This window comes from Schistocerca gregaria, chromosome X (assembly GCF_023897955.1).
Source record: "Schistocerca gregaria isolate iqSchGreg1 chromosome X, iqSchGreg1.2, whole genome shotgun sequence".
NCBI classification, from domain to species: domain Eukaryota; kingdom Metazoa; phylum Arthropoda; class Insecta; order Orthoptera; family Acrididae; genus Schistocerca; species Schistocerca gregaria.
Genome location: NC_064931.1, coordinates 601696132 through 601714832, shown reverse-complemented (window position 1 = coordinate 601714832; position 18701 = coordinate 601696132). Strand labels below are relative to the sequence as shown.

General features: G+C 42.2%; 1 protein-coding gene across 1 annotated transcript in view; it reads right to left on the bottom strand.

Annotated features, from left to right (window-relative positions):
• LOC126298452 (uncharacterized) overlaps window positions 1-1772 on the bottom strand; it is a 79557-nt gene extending 77785 nt beyond the window's left edge. Inside the window, exon 1 of the mRNA XM_049989782.1 lies at window positions 1679-1772. Within this exon, the coding sequence (XP_049845739.1) occupies window positions 1679-1763 (85 nt within the window). The 5' untranslated portion in view covers window positions 1764-1772. The remainder of the gene's footprint in view (window positions 1-1678) is intronic.
• Between the last annotated feature and the right edge of the window lie 16929 nt (window positions 1773-18701).

Below are 18701 nucleotides of genomic sequence, written 5' to 3'. Positions count from 1 at the left end.
TAGATATTTATATCCATTACGGTCTTCAATGGCATATATCATTCCTCCTCCTACATATTATCTATATGGCTTCCATTAGGTCGTATCTCTATCTTTTAACAGCTCTTGGAGCCGAGTAAAGGACTTCCTTGGTCCATCTATAACCCATTCTTCTGTCTACATGTTTCACATGCACTCATTTCGTGTTCTTCCCTTCAGTTTGTTCAATAATGTATATGTTTGATTTCGTGCCGCCACTGGTAATCTTAGACAAAGAGCTCTCCAATATACGTTTACTGTGTACCAACACTAACACAGGAGAGTCAAAGTCACTTTTGTGTTACGTTTTTAATAACGTCATCTTAACGTTAATGATAAACTATGCCATATTTTTCAACAGGCCTTGAGGAGAAACAGTGACTTAGCAATTTAAAAAATATCAGATGCAATTTAAAAAAAGACGTACTGGTGTTCGGACCTTCGCAATGAACAAAGTTGCAAGGAAGCCAGTTGTGCTGGCTAATGTCAACCTGATAGCTAAACGACATTTGCTTGAAACATGATTTATTTTCCTTCTATACAAAAAGTTATTTGGGGTGGTCAACATAAATGAGACACCATAAAAGATATATACAGAGTGTTCCAGGAGGAATGATCAGTATTCAGGGATGTGACAGGAACGGCCAACCGAAGCAAAAAATTCTAGTAAACGTGCTCTAAAATGCATATCTTAAGAATTATGGGCACTTATTCATCGACAATACTAGAAACAAATCTCTTGTAGTCAATAAAACTCTTCTGGGCTGTTGACCGCATTGTCAGCTCAGCACAACCCTGAGGAAGGCCACTTGCAATTGTGGCCGAAACATCGGAAAATTTTATATACTGACAGTGCGGGTAACAACCCAGAAAAATTTTACTGACAATGACAACGGCCGGAGAAGTCTACGCTTACAAATTCCTCCTACTGCAAGCTCTTCGCATTCCATATTTGGAGCGGAGCGGTCACTGGACAAGAAAAAAAACAAACCATTTCCAGTAAATATGGACTCGAAGTGGATACTTTAAGCTCTATGGGCATTTGCTCTTCTTCCCTATTGTGAAACTTATTTCTACTGAACGTATGCTCGTATCTTTTAAGGTATGCATTTCAGAGCCCATGTTTACTAGACAATTTTTTCTTTTTACCTTTCTGTACGTACTGTCTCCTCCCAGAATATGGAAAGTAAGGAGATTGTAGTAGAAGAGATTTGTTTGACAGTATGTAAGACGAAGATGTTTTGATGGCTCTTAAGGTATGAATTTTAGAGCCCATTTTTACTGGCCTTTTTTACTTCGAATTATCGTTCGTGTCATATCCTGGAAAACTGGCCGTGTCTCCTGGGACACCCTGTACAGACTTTTAGAACAAAAACTACTGGAACCCCGAGAATTGCGCACCTAACAATACGGGGAAGTGCATTTCATAGAACTACTAGGAGAGACAAAGAAATCATATACACGGATCAGGAAACAAATGAGTGAACCCAGCCGACTGAGGGCAAGTTTGAACCATCAGTTATTTATTTCAAGCTGATGGTCCTACCTTTCCACCAACTGGCTAAATTCACTGGTTTTACATCTGACGAAACCAAAAGCCTGACACAGGCAATACGACGTGAAAAGCGATGTGGTCGCGCAGTAGGCAGTGTGCACTTACCGGAGGCTGCTGCGGCCAGGTGCGCGCCCACCGCGAGCGCCAGGAGCAGCAGCAGCGGCAGCGGCAGCGGCGCGGTCACGGCCATGGTTGGACAGCCTCTGGCTCGCGCGGTCACTGCTCCTCGCGGCCAGCCGCCAGCACCCAGCCCCACCACGCGCCCGCAAAAACCGACGCGCCCGCGTATAGCGGGACTTTCGGGAAACCGACAGCAACAATTACCCCACGCTCCTACTCTGGAACCGGAACCTACGGATCGTCGACATCAGAAATGTGGCTTCCACTTCGAAAACACTACTGCAAGAGGGCTTCGCAAACAACAGAGAAAAGTGTCAACGAGAAACTGAGCAAGAGAGAAAGAAAGATTTTGAGTAATGTCCAAGAAAATGATGAACATAGACAGTGACAAAATTGAGAACTGTGCGTATACTTCTAAACGGTAACTGTCGGTATATGAAGTAAGAGACGTTAGAACTAACGCATCTACATCTACATCGATACTCCGCCATCCACCTTGCGGCGCGTAGCGCAGGGTACCTCATAAAAATGCTACTCATTTACTTTCCTGTTCCAAACGCAAACGGAACGAGAAAAAAAATGATTGTCTAAATGCCTCCGTATAAGTATCAATTTCTCGCATTTTATCTTCGTGATCCCTGGTATACCAATCAGGTTCCTTTCAGAGGATGCAAACACAATAGCGCCTTTCTTAGCAATCGTATACAACCGCTCACTTGACGAAAGGCCTGTTCCTAAAGACTGGAAAGTAGCACAGATCACACCAATAGGCCCGCTGTTGTTTTCTATCTACATAAATGATCTTTTGGATAGGGTGGATAGCAATGTGCGGCTGTTTACTGATGATGCTGTGGTGTACGGGAAGGTATCGTCGTTGAGTGACTGTAGGAGGATACAAGATGACTTGGACATGATTTGTGATTGGTGTAAAGAATGGCAGCTAACTCTAAATATAGATAAATGTAAATTAATGCAGATGAATAGGAAAAAGAATCCCATAATGTTTGATTACTCCATTATTAGTGTACCGCTTGACACAGTCACGTCGATTAAATATTTGGGCGTAACATTGCAGAGCGATATGAAGTGGGACAAGCATGTAATGGCAGTTGTGGGGAAGGCGGATAGTCGTCTTCGGTTCATTTGTAGAATTTTGGGAAGATGTGGTTCATCTGTAAAGGAGACCGCTTATAAAACACTAATACGACCAATACGCTCGAGTCTTGCTCGAGCATTTGGGATCCCTATCAGGCCGGGTTGAGGGAGGACATAGAAGCAATTCAGAGGCGGGTGCTTGATTTGTTACTGGTAGGTTTGATCATCACGCGAGTGTTACGGAAATGCTTCAGGAACTCGGGTGGAAGTCTCTAGAGGAAAGGAGGCGTTCTTTTCGTGAATCGCTGAGGAAATTTAGAGAACCAGAATCTGAGGCTGACTGCAGTACAATTTTACTGCCGCCAACTTATATCTCGCGGAAAGACCACAAAGATAAGAGAGATTAGGGCTCGCACAGAGGCATATAGGCAGTCATTTTTCCCCCGTTCTGTTTGGGAGTGGAATCGGGAGAGAAGATGCTAGTTTTGGTACGAGGTACCTTCCGCCACGCACCGTATGGTGGATTGCGGAGTATGTATGTAGATTTAGACGTAGAAGAAAGGAAATAGGAGTAACCCATCTAATTAAAGACCCATATCACTGACCTCAGTTTGCAGTAGGAGTTTAGAGCGTTTACTGTACTCGAACATTATGAATCACCTTGAAGAAAATGAGTTGTTGATACATAACCAACACGGATTCGGAAAATATCGTTCTTATGCAACACAGCTAGCTCTTTATTCCCATGAAGTAATGAGTGCTGTCGACAAGGAATCTCAGATCGATTCCATATTCCTAGTTTTCCAGAAGGCTTTTGATACCGTTCCTCACAAGCGACTATTAATCAAATTGCGTGCACATGGAGTATCGTCTCAGTTGTGTGACTGGATTCGTGATTTCCTCTCAGAGACGGTAAATCATCGATTAGAACAGAAGTGATCTCTGGCGTTTCGCAAGATGGTGGCATAGGCCCCCTGCTGTTCCTGATTTATATAAATGATCTGGGCGATAATCTGAGCAGCCCCCTTGGACTGTTTGCAGATGACGCTGTAATTTACCGTCTAGTAAAATCATCAGACGATCAATTCCAATTACAAGATGATCTAGAGAGAATTTCTGTATGGTGCGAAAAGTGGCAATTGGCACTAAACAAAGAAAAGTGAGAGGTCATCCACATGGGTACTAAAAGAAATCCGATGAATTTTGGGTACACGATAAATCGCACAAATCTAAGGGCTGTCAATTGACTAAATACCTGGGAATTAAAATTACGAGCAACTTAAGTTGGAAAGACCACATAAATAATATTGTGGGGAAGGCGAAACAAAGACTGTGCTTTGTTGACAGAACACTTAGAAGATGCGGCAAACCCACTAAAGAGACAGCCTACATTACACTTGTCCGTCCTCGGCTGGAATATTGCTGCGCGGTGTGGGATCCTTACCAGGTAGGATTGACAGAGGACATCGAAAAAGTGCAAAGAAGGGCAGCTGGTTTCGTGTTATCGTGCAATAGGGATGAGAGTGTCACTGATAGGATACGCGAGTTGGGGTGGCAGTCATTGAAATAAAGGCGGTTTTCTTTGCGGCGACATCTATTTACGAAATTTCAATTACCAACTTTCTCTTCCGAATGCGAAAATATTTTATTGACACCCACCTACGTAGGGAGAAATGATCATCATAATAAAATAAGAGAAATTAGAGTTCGAACGGAAAGATTTAGGTGTTCCTTTTTACAAAGCGCCATTCGAGAGTGGAATGGTAGAGCAGTAATATGAAAATGGTTCAATAAACCCTCTGCCAGGCACTAAGTGTGAATTGCACCTCCAACTGCGCAACGCTACGCGCTGTTAGCATCCAGCTGCCGCTGCCTAACACTACAATGGCGAGTATTACAACAATGCCAACCAGCCACAGACTGCACACGGCACAGCCAGTGATTTTCATACAGATCGCTAGATGTAGATGTCGATGTAGAAACGCCATGTGTGCTGGCGGCAGCAGAATCGTTCGGCAATCCCTTCAAGTGCCCGTTCTCTAAATTTTATTAATAGTATTCCTCGAAAAGAACGTCGCCTATCCTCCAGGGATTTCCATTTTAATTCCCGAATCATCTTCGTAACACTTGCGTGTTGTTCGAACCTATCAGTAAAAATATAAAGCCTGCATCTGAATTGCTTCGATCTCTTCTTTTAATCCGACCTGGTACGGGTCCCAAACACTCGAGCAGTGCTCAAGAATAGGTCGACCTAGCATCCTACATGCGGTATCCTTTGCAGATGAACTAACTTTCCTAGAATTCTCCCAATAACCCGAAATCGACCATACGCATTGCCTACCACAATCCTCACATGCTCGTTCCCTTTCATGTAGCTTATTATACACTCCTGGAAATTGAAATAAGAACACCGTGAATTAATTGCCCCAAGAAGGGGAAACTTTATTGACACATTCCTGGGGTCAGATATATCACATGATCACACTGACAGAACCACAGGCACATAGACACAGGCAACAGAGCATGCACAATGTCGGCACTAGTACAGTGTATATCCACCTTTCGCAGCAATGCAGGCTGCTATTCTCCCATGGAGACGATCGTAGAGATGCTGGATGTAGTCCTGTGGAACGGCTTGCCATGCCATTTCCACCTGGCGCCTCAGTTGGATCAGCGTTCGTGCTGGACGTGCAGACCGCGTGAGACGACGCTTCATCCAGTCCCAAACATGTTCAATGGGGGACAGATCCAGAGATCTTGCTGGCCAGGGTAGTTGACTTACACCTTCTAGAGCACGTTGGGTGGCACGGGATACATGCGGACGTGCATTGTCCTGTTGGAACAGCAAGTTCCCTTGCCGGTCTAGGAATGGTAGAACGATGGGTTCGATGACGGTTTGGATGTACCGTGCACTATTCAGTGTCCCCTCGACGATCACCAGAGGTGTACGCCCAGTGTAGGAGATCGCTCCCCACACCATGATGCCGGGTGTTGGCCCTGTGTGCCTCAGTCGTATGCAGTCCTGATTGTGGCGCTCACCTGCACAGCGCCAAACACGCTTACGACCATCATTGGCACCAAGGCAGAAGCGACTCTCATCGCTGAAGACGACACGTCTCCATTCGTCCCTCCATTCACGCCTGTCGCGACACCACTGGAGGCGGGCTGCACAATGTTGGGGCGTGAGCGGAAGACGGTCTAACGGTGTGCGGGACCTTAGCCTAGCTTCATGGAGACGGTTGCGAATGGTCCTCGCCGATACCCCAGGAGCAACAGTGTCCCTAATTTGCTGGGAAGTGGCGGTGCGGTCCCCTACGGCACTGCGTAGGATCCTACGGTCTTGGCGTGCATCCGTGCGTCGCTGCGGTCCGGTCCCAGGTCGACGGGCACGTGCACCTTCCGCCGACCACTGGCGACAACATCGATGTACTGTGGAGACCTCACGCCCCACGTGTTGAGCAATTCGGCGGTACGTCCACCCGGCCTCCCGCATGCCCACTATACGCCCTCGCTCAAAGTCCGTCAACTGCACATACGGTTCACGTCCACGCTGTCGCGGCATGCTACCAGTGTTAAAGACTGCGATGGAGCTCCGTATACCACGGCAAACTGGCTGACACTGACGGCAGCGGTGCACAAATGCTGCGCAGCTAGCGCCATTCGACGGCCAACACCGCGGTTCCTGGTGTGTCCGCTGTGCCGTGCGTGTGATCATTGCTTGTACAGCCCTCTCGCAGTGTCCGGAGCAAGTATGGTGGGTCTGACACACCGGTGTCAATGTGTTCTTTTTTCCATTTCCAGGAGTGTATTTAAACGGCATGACTGTGTCGAGGAGGACACTGCTAATGCTGTAGCCGAACATCACGGGTTTGTTTTTCCTACTCATCCACATTAACTTACATTTTTCTACGCTTAGAGCTACCTGCCATAATTTATATATGTGGTTGTTGTCGTGGTCTTCAGTCCTGTGACTGGTTTGATGCAGCTCTCCATGCTACTCTATTCTGTGCTAGCTTCTTCATCTCCCAGTACCTACTGCAACCTACATCCTTGTGAATCTGCTTGGTGTATTCATCTCTTGGTCTCCCTCTACGATTTTTACCCTCCACGCTGCCCTCCAATACTAAATTGGTGATCCCTTGATACCTCAGAACATGTCCTAACAACCAATCCCTTCCTCTAGTCAAGTTGTGCCACAAACGTCTCTTCTCCCCAATCCTATTCAACACCTCCTCATTAGTTATGTGATCTACCCATCTAATCTTCAGCATTATTCTGTAGCACCACATTTCGAAAGCTTCTACTCTCTTCTTGTCTAAACTATTTATCGTCCACATTTCACTTCCATACATGGCTACACCCCATACAAATACTTTCAGAAACGACTTCCTGACACTTAAATCTATATTCGATGTTAACAAATTTCTCTTCTTCAGAAACGCTTTCCTTCCCATTGCCAGTCTACATTTTATATCCTCCCTACTTCGACCATCATCAGTTATTTTGCTCCCCAAATAGCAAAACTCCTTTACTACTCTAAGTGTATCATTTCCTAATCTAATACCCTCAGCATCAAACGACTTAATTCGACTACATTCCATTATCCTCATTTTGCTTTTGTTGATGTTCATCTTATATCCTCCTTTCAAGACACTATCCATTCCGTTCAACTGCTCTTCTAAGTTCTTTGCTTTCTCTGACAGAATTACAATGTCATCGGCGAACCTCAAAGTTTTTATTACTTCTCCATGAATTTTAATACCTACTCCGAATTTTTCTTTTGTTTCCTTCACTGCTTCCTCAATATACAGATTGAATAACATCGGGGACAGGCTACAATCCTGTCTCACTCCCTTCCCAACCACTGCTTCCCTTTCATACCACTCAACTCTTATAACTGCCATTTGGCTTCTATACAAATTATAAATAGCCTTTCGTTCCAATATTTTACCCCTGCCACCTTCAGAATTTGAAAGAGAGTATTCCAGTCAACATTGTCAAAAGCTTTCTCTAAGTCTACAAATGCTAGAAACGTAGGTTTGCCTTTCATTAATCTAGCTTCTAAGTTAAGTCGTAGGGTCAGTATTGCCTCACGTGTTTATATATAGAGAGAATAACAGCGTCCTATCACACCTCCCTGGGGCACTCCTGACGATACCCTTGCCTCTGATGAACACTCGTCATCGAGGAGAACATACCGGGTTCTATAACTTACGAAGTATTCGAGCCACTTAACATACCTGTGAACCTATCTTGTATGCTCGTACCTTCTTTTAACTGCCTGCAATGGGGCACCGCGTCAAATGCTTTCCGCAAATCTAGAAGTATGAAATCTGCCTGTTGACCTTCATCCATATTTCGCAGTACATCGTATGAGAAACGGGCAAGCTGAGTTTCGCGTGAGCGATGCTTTCTAAAACCTTGCTGATTCGTGAACATAAGCTTCTCAGTCCCATGACAATTTATTTTCATCATGTTCAAGGACTCTGCAGGAATCTGATGTCAGGGATATTGATCTGTAATTTTGCGGATCCGTCCTTTTGCCCTTGTTACACAAAAGAGTCACCAGCGCTTTTTTCCAGTCGCTTGGGACTTTGCGCTGGGCGAGAGATTTGCGATAAATGCAAGCTAGGTAAGGGGCCAAAGCTCTTAGAGAAACCGAACTGTGATTCCATCCGGACTCGGTGACTTATTTGTTTTCAATTCTTTCAGTTGTTTCTCAACGCCAGGGGTGCTTGTTACTTGTCCATATGGGAGTCTGTACAATGGTCAAGCGAAGATATGTTTACACGATTCTCCTCAGCCAACGATTTCTTGAACGTGTAATTTGAAACTTAAGATTTCGTTTTGTTATCTTCAACTGCTCCACCAGACCTCTCAAATAGTGACTAGACAAAAGCCTTAGACCCGCTCAGCGATTTTGCATAGGACCAGATTTTTCACGGGTTCTCTTTTACTGGCTGTAATGAGTAAATAAAAAGAACTACACCAAAAAATTATTGAAAAATTGCAAACTAGTAACGAACTTAAATAAACTGCCATAAAGCTCGCCATTCTACACAGAAAAGATGGCCAGGTTCTAAATGTTGTTGAGAAGAACCCTAGTACAAGTTCGAAATCTGGTGTACGTACAATCCGCCGCCTCCCAGTAGGTTGCTCCAAAAAGGGCTTGACATGTGTGATGTGGGGTACTTGTTTTGGTATAGCCGTGCTGCCTCACGACCGTTTCCATCTTCTTGGCCGTACACACATACCGTTTCGTCTTGCTCCCGGCATGAATACAGGACCATTTTTCTGCTTACAGTATGCTGCGTCAATCACAAAGCTTGCAACACAAAAGGAACACACCACACGTGGTCATAGGATGTTTATTCGTCAATTTCCAGTCAGGAATCCGTCGCTGCAGTTTTTGTCGGCTTTATTAATGTTCACCCCGTATAAATAGCTGTCATTACAGAACTGTGGGGAAAGAACGGCAAGATGACGACGAGGATAAGAAGATGAAGATCTTGTACCTATTCCGTCAGTAACTTGTACCGACATGCTATAGGTGCCAAACTGTAACATTTTCTCCAGCCCTTCATACAATTTGCAGTAAGTGAAAATGAGTTTTGGCGACTACTGCATGAAATGTTGTGATATGATTCCGTAAGCGATAGCGTTTTTGAAGCAAGTGCCTTTAATTCTTTCATGTGGTATTCGTCAAGTTCTGCTCAAAACACTAACGTTATGTACAGTTTTCGTTTTTCGAAAAGTAGATTTACTGGACCGTTGTTTGAGTTAACAATGGGTATGTCTGCAAAGATGACGATCATCAATTTAATCTTCAACTTTCTACATGAGGTCGGAGTCTTACATAACTATTTTAAAGTATTGATGTACTATTGGCGTTTTTATTGTGCTAAAATTGAAATTTTAGGTGCCTAAGCAAGCCCGTACATCTCTAAACCACTGATTTTGACTGAATACCCTCACATTTACAATGCAAGCAAAAGAAAACGAACACTGATGCTGAAGGACTACAACGAAAATGCCAAGTAATAATGGCAAAAGCCCGCAAGCATCATCAAAAAATAGCGATAGATGGACCCATATCCCAAGACGCGCTGATAGAAGCCATCTTATGAATTCCAATAAACAACATAAAAGAAAAATAATAAATCTTAGACAATCTTTTTTTCTGGACAGCTTATTTCATACCTTTGCTCCGTGCAGTGTATCAGACTGGCAATTCGACTCCAATGGAGCTCGACCAAGACGAAATAAATGGTATCTGTAGTGTCAGCTAAAAAATGAATGCGTACATCGCAAAACCCTTTCATAGGCAACATATTAACGAAGTCAGACAAGGAAAAGATTATACAGAACTATCATAATTCCTGTGACCTCCTCCCCTACGGTTAATTCAGATACACACAGTATTTTAGTTAAGGTGTTTTTCTCTGTAACTTACAAAATAAGTAAAATGAATATTTAGGTACATTATGTGATCAAAAGTATACGGACACATGTTAGTTGGCATAAACATGAGGTAAGTGTGTCGACCCTTCGCTCTTATGACGGATTGAACACTGCTGGGGACCCTTTCAGAGGGGTTAGTGAATGCCTGTGGAGGAATGAAGCCCGTTCTTCCTCAAGTGCTGATGTTGGACGCCGGGTCTGGAGCGAAGTTGCCGTTCTAACTCATCATTAAGATTTTCTATTGGGTTCAAATGGGGAGCCTGGACAGGCCCATCCTTTCAGGAATGTTTTTTTTCTACAAACCATTGCCTTACAGATGCTGCTTTATACCAGTCAAGATATGAAACACATGAGCTTACTTCTCGCACTAAATACTGGTCTAAACCTTAAAGGAACAGGATGTGTAAGCAGAAATCTGTAGGTTGATGTAGAAAGCCATGATACTTACGACAGGACAGTCAAGAAAATCATGGTATTGTATTTAGGTTTTAGTAAATCTTTCACTGCTTTCAGTGTAAAGTGTACTGAATTTACAATGAAGATAACAACAGTAATAATAATAATTATTATTATTATTATAGTTTATTATTATTATGATAATGCTGATAAATAGGAAAATGAAAGTATGTGTTGACGAATCCTTGTCAGGAAAAGAGGAGAGAGAGGCGGTTGATGGTGGTGCAGGGGCAGTAAAGGACGGAGAGCACAATTGGGCACTGGAGAAAAAACGTTGGACTTCGAGTCAGGATGGTTGCGGTTCGGCTCACTCCCAGAAATATAGATTTTAGTTTACTCTATCTCCGTGAAATACTACACAAGAAAGAAAAATCAATAAATAATATCGTGGGTAGTTCTTCCCCTGACAAATATGAACAAGTTTTCGGGCTTTAATACAATGGCTGCAGACAATAGTTTAATATGCAACTAAAAGAGTCATAGGAAAAGGTCACAATCGGTTTAATAGCGAGGTAGTGATGATACATCGTGTTTAAGAGGTAGAATTCTGATAGTAGTAGTAGTGTTATTCGTCCGTGGTTCGTTTTTTCAAGGCTACTGCATATGCCATAGTATTACAGATTACCAACGATAAATATAAATAATATACACGCAATTATTGGGTGGGTTAGGCAGTAAGAAACACCCCTGCCTTTTCCTTAAGTAATTTAAGAAAACCACTCAAAACTAAATCAAGACGGCCGCTTTAGGATTAGCGTCACCATCCTTCCGAATACAAGGCCAGACAGTTAACAAGAGCGCTTTATATATTCTGTTCGATACAACTTTGTTTATACATTCTATCAAAGAAATAATTACATACCGAAAAAAACCTAGTGACGTACTGTTCATTTATTTCACAACAGCAGTTGTTGGCACATATTACACATACTATATTCACGCTTTCTCAGACACCAGGACTAAAACGACGACTTTGCCGTTCGATGTCGTGTACTAGACCTTCCAGCGTTTATGCTCTTTGAGGTATCACAATATGACAGCAGAAGACATTTGAAATGATTTGTCAAGAAAGACACGAGTCACTCATTCTTACCTTTACGCGAGTCAGAGAAGTGCTTCGTTTCTACAAAAGAAGCTGATGAAAAGTGACGTGTTAAGCACTTAAAAAGAGTATCAGAGTTGACCGGATGGTGGGTTTTCTAATTGTCATGGTTCTCAAGTATTCCATAAAACTGGTTTTAGTGATGAGCTTCCGCGGCATTCTGGTTTTCCTACGTCACTGTTTGGGTCTCACGTAATTGGCAAGAACAGGTCCACAGATCTTCCTACTCGGGAAGTTCGCCATGTTGAAAGACCGGTATCTGCTCTTGCCATCCTTCTGGCGCAGAGCGCCTTTGTGTTTTTACTATTCGACGTTATTCTGTGATTCTTCTCCTTCACCTTCCGTCTCTCCGAAACGTGTCGACTTTTTCCTGCCACGTTGGTTTAACAGACATACGATACATGCTCAAGTTATTTTAGCATTAGTTTCGGATAGAAATATAACATCCATGCAGCCGTCTGAAACCCCTCTGGTTTAATGTGAGATTGAATGCAGCCGTTGAAACATTCTCTGGCGGAAGTAAGATTTCAGTATTAAGTTGTACAGAACATAGAAGCGATCTTGAAGCAGTATACAGTAAGCCAAGATGAATAAATGCGGCAGCTCTTGGTGGCAATCGGGTCAAAAGTTTGGTACAGACCTTCCGTCTCCCATATAGGAACAAAAAGATAAACCGCCGCAAGACACCATTTTGAATCTCAGAATTGAAATTGACCACTCGCTTAAATTAATCAAAATGGCGACGAATTATCCTGGCTTGTTAAATAATGCCTTTCACTGCAACGGCTCGGAGCTGTACCTAACATTGCTTCCTTCTCTTCACACAACATAGGCCTATCGAATCCATAGGCAACACATCACTAAAATCGTCAAATTTTTGTCGAAATTGAACTGAAAGTAACTGTGTGAAGAACTTTTTTTTCACCAGCTTAGGAAGAAACTCAGTTAATGGTGTCTTTCTCTTCGTAGTATTTATCTTAAGACTTCAAGGCTTACAGATCACTTAAACATTATTTGTGCTGATAATACTATTAATAGATTTTCACTAATTTGTTGATTTACCTGGGTCTTCATTAGGTCCAGCACGTATGCCTTGCTACACAAAATTTGGAAAAAAAAGTATGGTGTAATTTTTTGACAAGAAGTGCTGTCGTGTAAATGTTTTTCTGACACTATGCTGGTTCAAAAAATGGCTCAAATGACTCTGAGCACTATGGGACTTAAGTTCTGAGGTCATTGGTCCCCTAGAACTTAGAACTACATAGACCTAACTAACCTAAGAACATCACACACATCTATGCCCGAGGCTGAATTCGAACCTGCGACCGTAGCGGTCGCGCGGTTTCAGACTGTAGCGCCTAGAACCGCTCGGCCACCTCGGCCGGCACTATGCTGGTGATTTATTGCATTTACGTTCACTTTTTGCACTCTTTTAAGTCACATTTCACTTAACACACTGTCTCGAAAGTGATGTTAATATAACATAACGTACTAATGCGTAATAACATATACAATGAGTGTTAGTAGCGACATGTGCCAAGGAATTTGCGTTTCGTGCACTAGCGCCAGACGGAAAAAGAGTGAGGATATGATGCAAATGTCTATGCTACATGTGATATGCCAGCTGTTATGAGACCCGACTATCGATCAGCTTACGAACTCATTATAGAAGCAATTCAGTACGATCCATTTCTTTGGCATTTAGCACGTATTCCGAAATCTACTCGGTTGCTCAAACGAAACCTTGACTGACTGAAGAAGCATAGCGGGAACGTCCGACTCCCGTAACTGGAAAGAGCCAGCAATAAAACCTGATCCAGCCATGAGACTTCAGGTTTGTCTAAATCACCCTCGGTGAATGGTGGCTGGTTCCTTTAAAAGCCCACGACAAAAAAATTCCTACAGCCTTTTCAAAATAAAAGGAAGACTCAGCAACAGCATCTCATCTGAAGGCAGCGTCCAGATGAACCTATGAAATACGAGTATTCTGTTTAGTGTCTCATTCCCTAATCTACTCCCTCAGCATCGCCTAATTTACTTCGACTGCATCCCGTTATCCTTGTTTTAGTTTCATTGATGTTGACCTTATAATATCTTTTCAAGACAATATCTATTCCGTTCAACTGCTCCACCAAGCCCCTAGTTGTCTGTGTCAGAATTGCGAGTACACTGTCATCGCAGACCGCGAATTTTGTATTTCTTTTCCCTTCATTTTAATTCCCTTTTTAAATGTCTCCTTGGTGTCCTTCACAGACTACTCAATCTACAGATTGAATAATATCGAGGATTGGCTACAACCCGGTCTCACTCCCTTCTCTGCTGTGGCTTCACTTTCTTGTCCTTCGTCGCTTACAGGTTGTATACGGTCTCTGTACTTTACCCCTCTTACCTTCAAAAATTTGAAGAGTGTAGTCCATTCTACATTGTCAAAAGATTTCTCTAAATCTTCGAATGTTATAAATGTAGATTTGACTTTCTTCAACTTTTCTTCTAAGATAAGTCGTTGGGCTAGTATTGCCTCGAGTGTTCCTACATTTTTCCGGAACCCAAACTGAACCTCTCCAGGATCGGCCTCGCTATCAGTTTTTCCAATTTTCTATAAATAGTTCGTGTCAATATTTTGCAACCATGACTTATGTTGGCGAGCATCACTCTTATAGTAACTCTTACTTCTGTAGTCTGGACTACTTAAGTAAATTACTTCCGTAGTAATATACTCTTTTAGTAACTGTTGGAGAGTTCAGTTTCTGTTTACTTATTTAGTTCTAACTAAAATAATAACGCATGGCCAGCCGCGGTGGTCTCGCGGTTCTAGGCGCGCAGTCCGGAACCGTGCGACTGCTACGGTCGCAGGTTTGAATCCTGCCTCGGGCATGGATGTGTGTGATGACCTTAGGTTAGTTAGGTTTAAATAGTTCTAAGTTCTAGGGGACTGATGACCACAGTAGTTGAGTCCCATAGTGCTCAGAGCCATTTGAACCAATAACGCATGTTTACTAAAGAAGTAAGCCACTTCTGCAGACTGCCAACATGTGAATTTCGTTTCTCATTAGATGCCGAGGGGATTGCTGGAGTTAACGACAATGCACAACTTAAGAAAGTTTGGGTCTTTCATGCAACATCGATGATAATAACTATCCTCAATGTGGCAGTGAAACTGTTGAAGGTGTAACTTTATCCTATGCTCACAGATCTCGGCTTTCATTCTCTGGTGGGAGCTTACCGGAAGGTGCACCCGCGAATAAAGGCAGTGAACATGCGGTTGCAGTGAAGGACAATGGGGTTGTTGGAAATAGCAGACGATTTTAGTTCGTCAAAAATGTGTTTAATGCGAGATGAATATAATACAAAAATGTTATTAAGTGAAAGACAATGAGGAGTCATGGAAGAAGAGCATAGCCCTAAAATGGAAGTTATAAGTTCAAGAACGAGTGGGTATATAACGAAGGATAAAACAGCGAACCGATTGTCCAAATTTGTGCAACAGATTGTCTGTTCATATCCTTCATTGAATCTTAAATATGGTTGCTGAACGTCAACCATGTTCAGGATCGTGGTATATGATTATGTTTTATACGTATAAAACACACTTTATTTGCTTGATACTTTTTCCAGTGGTTAAAATGGTCTTGTTTTTCACATGACATAATATTTGTGTTTATTATTTCAGCGTCAGTACATTTAATTTTTCTAACTACCACGTTCTAATATGTATTTGTATTATTGTTATTATAAAAGTAGACGTCTTGTTTTTCTTAGAACTCTACAAAACATCTTTATTGTATAACTTTGTGTAATGCTGTGAGAAATAAAATTAAAATGGTAATCCCCTAATTGCAAAGAGAAATAAAGAAAAGAGAGGGAGAAACATAACTGTAAAATTATGTATCACATGTCACCGCAGTAGTGACGATCCGGTGGCTTATTTATTCATTTAAGAAGGAAAAGTCTTTACATTGACTTGTTATTTTACTAGCAAATAAGGTACAATTTTCATTAAAATAGTTACTTATAACAGACCTTTTGACAGCATGACCTGCAGCATTTGCTTCTGGCTGAAATGCATGTTGTACGGTGTCATTCACTTCCATAGCATCAGGGTGAAACACATTTCCAACTTCTATTCCAAAGTTGTGCAGAACTGCAGCAACCACAATAACGTTTCCACATTTAGTTTTTGTATAGCACTGGTTTAATGAGAATCTGGAAACGTTTCCACTAAACACGAGAATGTATGCTTTGTTAACCAAACATGGTTCAAACGGTTCTGAGCACTACGGGACTTAACATATGGGGCCGTCAGTCCCCTAGAACTTAGAACTACTTAAACCTAACTAACCTAAGGACACCACATACATCCATGCCGAAGGCAGGATTCGAACCTGCGACCGTAGCGGTCGCGCGGTTCCAGACTGAAGTGCCTAGAATCGCTCGGCCACACAGGACGCCCTTTGTTAACCTACTAGAATTATGCTGCAGTAACGACTCCAGCATATCAGACATCGACTCAAAAGATTCCTTATAAAACCCAAACCGCTCTTTGAAATCACTGAGGCTATACATTACAAATGGGTATCTTCACCCCATTAAAACCTTCATACTTGGGATGTTTGCCTCTTCCTCCATATACTTACATTCTTCGTAGCCTAGGTAATTCATGGAATTCGATATCTAACACACAGAAACCAAAGAACATACATTACTCTCTGACTTTACTCCTACTACTGCTTAGGACTAAATTTCGGCCATATTTCTTCCTTAAGCTGCTAACGTATTAGCGAACTCTTTGGTGGTGCTCTCCACCAGTTACGGAGTAAATAAACTTACTTCGGGAATAAATAAAAAATTAACTTCTGTAGTAATTTATTCTTTTAACTCTATACTTTCGACTGGAATTCGCCGATTTCGTTCTCTCTTAGTAACTGACTACCTTATTTTAATTTACTCTTAGTTGGTGCTCGCCACACTTATTATACTGATGTATTTTCCCAACCTCATGTATCTTTTTTTTTGGGGGGGGGGGGGGGGGGGGGAAGAATCAGAGTTAGTTATTTACGATAAAGATAGTCAAATTACCAATGAGTTTCACATTTTCACATACACCAACTACTTTACAACAAACATAAATACCTTCATGTTGATCCATCTTGTGACGTAAACGGGTCATCAACACAGAAGGCATTGTAGAATAATAATACTACTTACCAATGCCGTTACTAAAATCTTCACCAACATGAAAAGAACGGTAAGTTGCGACGTCACGATTATCAAAACTTTCAAGACCACCATTTTCTCAATACATCCACAATTAGCAATGACAACGGTAAGCCACCCATGACCATGACTGTATTTGTCACTGTTAAAAAATACTATTCAAGATACCACCTTTAAATACACACGGACTACCAAGTACAGGATGGGAACCAATACTTTTCATCTTCACTTTATTCTTCTCCTCGGTCCCAGTAGTGATTTCAGTGTTATCAACGGCCTTGTAAACAGTACCACGCGAGCGGCGGCTACTCCTAAACTCCTGAAACGACGCATCTCGTGAGTCACTCAGAAGAGCAGTTCTGAGAGAATGTCGTCTGCTCCAGACGCCTTTTTTCCACTTAGGTTCAAAATGGCTCTGAGCACTATGGGACTTAACTTCCGAGGTCATCAGTCCCCTAGAACTTAGAACTACTTAAACCTAACTAACCTAAGGACACCACACACATCCATGCCCGAGGCAGGATTCGAACCTGCGACCGCAGCGGTCTCGCGGTTCCAGACTGTAGCGCCTAGAACCGCACGGCCACTCCGGCTGGCTTCCACTTAGGTCTATCAGTATATTAACATCTACTGAAAAAAGAAAAAACATTCAATGTTCACGAACAAAAAGAATCTGTTATTAAAAATCAATAGGTCCGTTCGTTTTCGATAGCGATAATTTATTTGTAAAAGAGTAGCTCTGTTTATTCGCGTTATTTATAACTCCCATACTCTATACGAGATAAGATACCGAACGAAGGAGTAGGTTGGCAGGTTCTGGTGTTCATGGGGTCCATGATGGTCGGTTCTTAGCTTATGCGTAGAACTGCCAATTTATGTGAGGAACCGTTACCGTGAAACAGCGATGGAAGCGCGTCCAAAATTGGTACATATTGTTTTATTATTTTTCAGAATATTAGCTTTTAAAATTTATGCTCTTTACCATGCGTTACATCCTATACTAGAAACGTTTTTTCCACGTTGATATTGATGTCTCATGAAAATGGTTTCGGATGGGCTCAAAAGCTTCTTGAGGTGTTGAAAATTTCTTCCCACTCAATTTTAGGTTTGACATACAGGAACAAAAAAGTAATTAGGTGGTAAGTCAGGTAAATGTGGGAAAAAGGACATTAATCAGATGTTTTTCTGTGTAATAGTCAGTGGCCTAACAGCTGTCATTGTCTTGTTGCAGAATGATGCGGCGTTCTCGGTTGTTTTCCTGTCTCTCGATGACTTCCGACAAACAGATTATTGTGCGTAATTCAGAATTAATTGTTCTTCGATTCTCGCAACATGTTCAACGTAACCAAATAAACAAGCCATCACTTTTTGGAAGAGCTTCGTAGACGAGTCATTTTTGTCCGTTTCGATTCAGCTTGCAACAGCCACACAGTTGATTGGAGATTAGTTTACAGCTCGTACGAATATATCCGACCACCACAGGCGCACACACATAATAGACCAATTGTGCTATGTGTGTTTACCATAGCATAAAGTCAATTCCTCAAAAAATATTATTTTTTCCATTTATCAACACATATTTCTTGGCTCTTTAGTGTGTAGTTATATAAAAGCATTGATAGCTACAGCTGATCAGTCATCAGCTGTAGTTGGGCAGTATTCTGTGTTATTAACACATAA